The sequence below is a fragment of the Physella acuta genome, unplaced genomic scaffold (genome assembly GCF_028476545.2).
Source record: "Physella acuta isolate Inbredline_101_S28 unplaced genomic scaffold, ASM2847654v3 ptg000308l, whole genome shotgun sequence".
Classification (NCBI taxonomy): domain Eukaryota; kingdom Metazoa; phylum Mollusca; class Gastropoda; family Physidae; genus Physella; species Physella acuta.
The window spans coordinates 865,812-870,057 of record NW_026731827.1 but is presented as its reverse complement, the minus strand read 5'-3'; the positions used below and the strand labels follow the sequence as shown (position 1 = coordinate 870,057).

Genomic DNA, 4,246 nt, shown 5'->3' with positions numbered 1-4,246 from the left:
TAGAAAATAATTATCATTAAAATAAAAAAAAAAACCCCACGTTTTCTGATTGAACTAAAAACTAGAAAATAAATGCTATACATCACAATAATGCAAGCGATCGCTCTACTATAAGCGATGAAAAACGTGGGCGCCGTGAATTTCTTACAGCTTCTAATACTGTTGACTCTCTACAAGCTCCTTAATAAAAGTCAATAGTATTATCTAATCAATAGTAATATAAGTTTTACATCTTAAAAAACTTTTACTTCGGCGACCCACGTTTTTCATCGCTTATAGTAGAGTGATCGCTTGCATTATTGTGATGTATATCAATTATTTTCTACTTTTTAGTTCAATCAGAAAACGAGGGTTTTTAAAAACTTTTTTAATGATAATTATTAAAAGGATAAATGATCTAAGGACAAAAGATACCAGGACAAAATATTCAGGACAAATGATACCATGGACAATTGATATATTGGACTATTGATCTCAGACAAAATTTCTCAGACAAAGTCTCTCACGGCAATATATTATAGTATTTGAGATTATTTTAGTGTATTAACATTAAAAAAGGGATTTTACTTACAATTTTTACACATAATAATTGTGACAAAAAGTCTGTCACATTATATTAAATATATTAAAATTACAAATGCAAATAAAATATTCGCAGATTTTAAATTAAGCTTCGATAGACAGTGTAGATCATTAGTCCTGAGATCATTAGTCCTGAGATCATTTGTCCTGAGATCATTTGTCCTGAGAACCGTTTTTGATAGGTCAAATGAGATTTCTTTTTTTAATAAATCATTTTTGTTTAGTGTGTCTATTATTTTTATATAAATATATCTGCTCTTCTAGGTAAAGTGTGAAATTACCATGTTGGAGGCTGATTAAAAAACAAAATAAATACAAATAAATAAAAAATGACTCATAGGTAATGACCTTTGGAAGTTTTAAAATAGTAACGTTTCTACTTTTAGTTGAGCACATTTTAAATGTTTGACTCTTGGTCTCGTTTGTTTGCTCTCTTAAAATTTAAAAACGTTTTATTGTAAAATTTTGATGGAACTTTTCACACATTCAATAGAATGCCGGCTTTACCCTTGGCTGATAACGAACAGATACGCACCCAAACACACACACACACACACACACACATGTATATATATATATATATATATATATATATATATATATATATATATATATATATATATATATATATATATATATATATATATACACACACATATATATATATATATATATATATATATATATATATATATATATATATATATATATATATATGTGTGTGTGTGTGTGTGTGTGTGTTTGTATTTGTGTGTGTGTGCATATAGCTAGTTACTTATGTTTAAAGTAGATCTAGCAGCACTTACCTTCCCGCACTGCTACCATCTAGCTCTAATTTCTCCAATTCACCAATGCTGAGCAAAATGTATTCTGCGACACCGGGTGCACTGAGTATGGTTTTCTCTGTCAAATATTCCAGCTCACGGATGAATTGCACGATAGTTGTGTTGTCCGTTATGTTCAGGAACAACTCGGCTTGAGCTAAATTGTCTAAATTACGCGTGTGTTTAAGTTTTTATTTACGTCTCACCTAAATATTTTAGATTTAAAAGTTACACAGTACCAAAATACAAATAGACAAAAGTAGGCCTACTTTGTTCTATACTGATATTACTCACTGATGTTTTGAGTGGTGGTATAAGGTACGTGTTCCTCTACAACCTCACCCCACTTTGCAATGCCATCTTCTGCGATGCTTTAAATCATATGAAAAAAATTAACGCATTAAAAAGTTTAAAAAATACTACTCATTCAGAATTCATTTGTATTTGTTATTCTTATTAGTTAATAACGTTAGCACAGTCTTGAAAGTAATTCTTTAATAAGTAAAATGTTTACCATTTCGCTTTCAATTGCAGAATTGAATCTGGCAATGGTATGTTTTGAATCCGAGTTTCGCCTACATAAGACTCATTATATTGTAAAGTATAGTTCATTTTTTTAATTTCAAAAGCTGGACAGTGTATGCTTTCTGCAAACAATTTAGAAATGTATTAAACATAATTTTACATTCTTTAAAATAGATCAGCATGTATACACTTTTTTATTTAAATGTTATTAATCACATTGTTTATATTTCTTTGCGCTAAACACGGTTTTGAAACTAAAGTAAAATGAACAAGACGTATTACTAAAAATCCACATAACTCTTATCCATATAAATTCGCTTGGTTTTAATTTAGTAAAAATGAAACTAACCTGGATCGGACACGAAAATAGAATCCACATCCACACCAATCCACATCGACTCACTTGGATTTAGTGCACTTAGCTCCAAGTCTTTCTGTATTGTAAGTCTCGTGAGCTCGGAGCTAAATGTATTCACCACTGTGGCTTCCATGTGGATAATATAGAGGTACTTGCCATCTGACGTTAAGCTAAAACATGCACAAATCAGCGTCGTTTTCATTTACGTTCTATGTATTTATAGCAGTCATTAAACCAAACCCACTGTTGAACGATCTTCATTAATGTATTTTTTATTAAACGCACAGGTTTTATATAAAATGAAAATGAAGATTTTAAAAAATTGCAGCTTAAGTTAGAAATTATATGGCTTATTTTGCTTGGCTGCAAACTACTTTACTTTGATGAACGAAATAATTTAAGTACACACATTTTTACAGCTATAGTCACAGACCAAAATATTATATTTAAAGGTCTAAAATTTGTTTTTAATGACTATTAAAATGTGCACGTAAGACCAAGCCAAATACTTTTTCATTAAGTTACGGCAGTATACACCGAGCTTTTTGATTTTTTTTTTCTTCTTCGTTCCTGATTGCAATGTTTGGAAGTAATTTCCGAATTTATCCTTCTTAGGTTCGCTTCTAAATCATTTGTCCATCCAAGGTAAAATTAAAGACATCAGTTGTTTGATTTTGGAGCTTTCTCTTAAAAAGGGCTAAAATCCTAGCTATCGAGACACGTCTGTGCTAGGGTTCAAACTCGCGACTTTTCGTTTCAGCAATCGAGTCGGTTCACGCCGTCTAATCTAAAAGTTGCATATTAGATGTAGTAAATCGCGAATCAACCAAACGGTCGCTTGGACATCAGTGAAAAATTAATTTTAATTTTTTTTTTTTTTTAAATTTTAAAAATTAATTTTAGACGATGTAGATCAGTGGTTCCCAACCTTTTTCGATTGGCGACCCCCTTTTATAAAAAGTAAGTGACCCGCGACCCCCATAGAATTAAAAAGCCGAAATTAGTATGGAAATTAATACGCACTAAAATAAGATTTTCTAGTAGACTTTCAATATGAACTACCCTTGATTACTGTTTTAATAGCATGAGTAAAATTGCATACTATTCACTAAACCTTCGTGGTTAACTTTTTAATTAAAAATTTTTTTGTTAACGCCAACCTATGTCATTATAATTATCTTAATTGTGTTTTTAATCGAAGAATAGTGTTGAAAATATATTCTCGAAAAATCAATCAATTTTACGTTTGGGTATGAATGGTGAATACTACACCAAAAATTGTGTGTGCAGTTTTTCATATTACTCGGAATCACTCTGCAAATCAAAGAATTCATCTTGTAATTCATCGGGAATGCTGGCAACATCAACGGAAGAAGAGAATGGGTAGTGCGTAAATGCAGATTCTTCTTTTTTTCAGCTCAGAGAAATAGCGATGCAGTTCGTTTTCAAGAGAATCAAGATGCTCAGAAATCGCTTCTTTCAAAATTTTAATTATCTCACAATCAGATTCATCTACCACACTGCAGATTTTCTCAAATTTACAATATTTCCAAGATTTATTTTCTTTACCGATTTTGCAGCTTTGATAAAAATGCCCCGAGATTATCATGGGAAGTTATAATATTCGTTCATTTTCCCTGAAGTTTCAGGTTAAGCTTATCTTGATGTTCGAACACATCTGCTAGGTATGATACTCTCTCCAACCACTCCATGTCGTTTTAAGTATACCAAAAAGTCTTGTTTCCTTTGCACTTCCAAGAAAAATTTGATTTCAGATTTCAATTCAAAAACACAATTTACAACATTTCGTTTGACAGCCAGCTTACTGTAGTGTAGAAGAGCAGAACCTCTTGATCTATATTAATGTTTTTGCTCAGCTCTTTGAAGGCTCCAGATTTTATATAATTTACGACTTATACTAGCAATGGACTCTTGATGTGGATTGGTTAGGGCAGTG

General features: G+C 31.1%; 1 protein-coding gene across 1 annotated transcript; it reads right to left on the bottom strand.

The window, feature by feature from the left end:
* Positions 1-200: 200 nt before the first annotated feature.
* LOC131940110 (uncharacterized) lies at positions 201-2,422 on the bottom strand. The gene is made up of 5 exons (XM_059298688.1): positions 2,281-2,422; positions 1,921-2,053; positions 1,701-1,777; positions 1,389-1,572; positions 201-204 (listed from the first exon to the last, which is right to left on the bottom strand). Exons 1-5 carry the CDS (start codon positions 2,420-2,422, stop codon positions 201-203), a joined length of 540 nt encoding a protein of 179 aa, XP_059154671.1.
* Between the last annotated feature and the right edge of the window lie 1,824 nt (positions 2,423-4,246).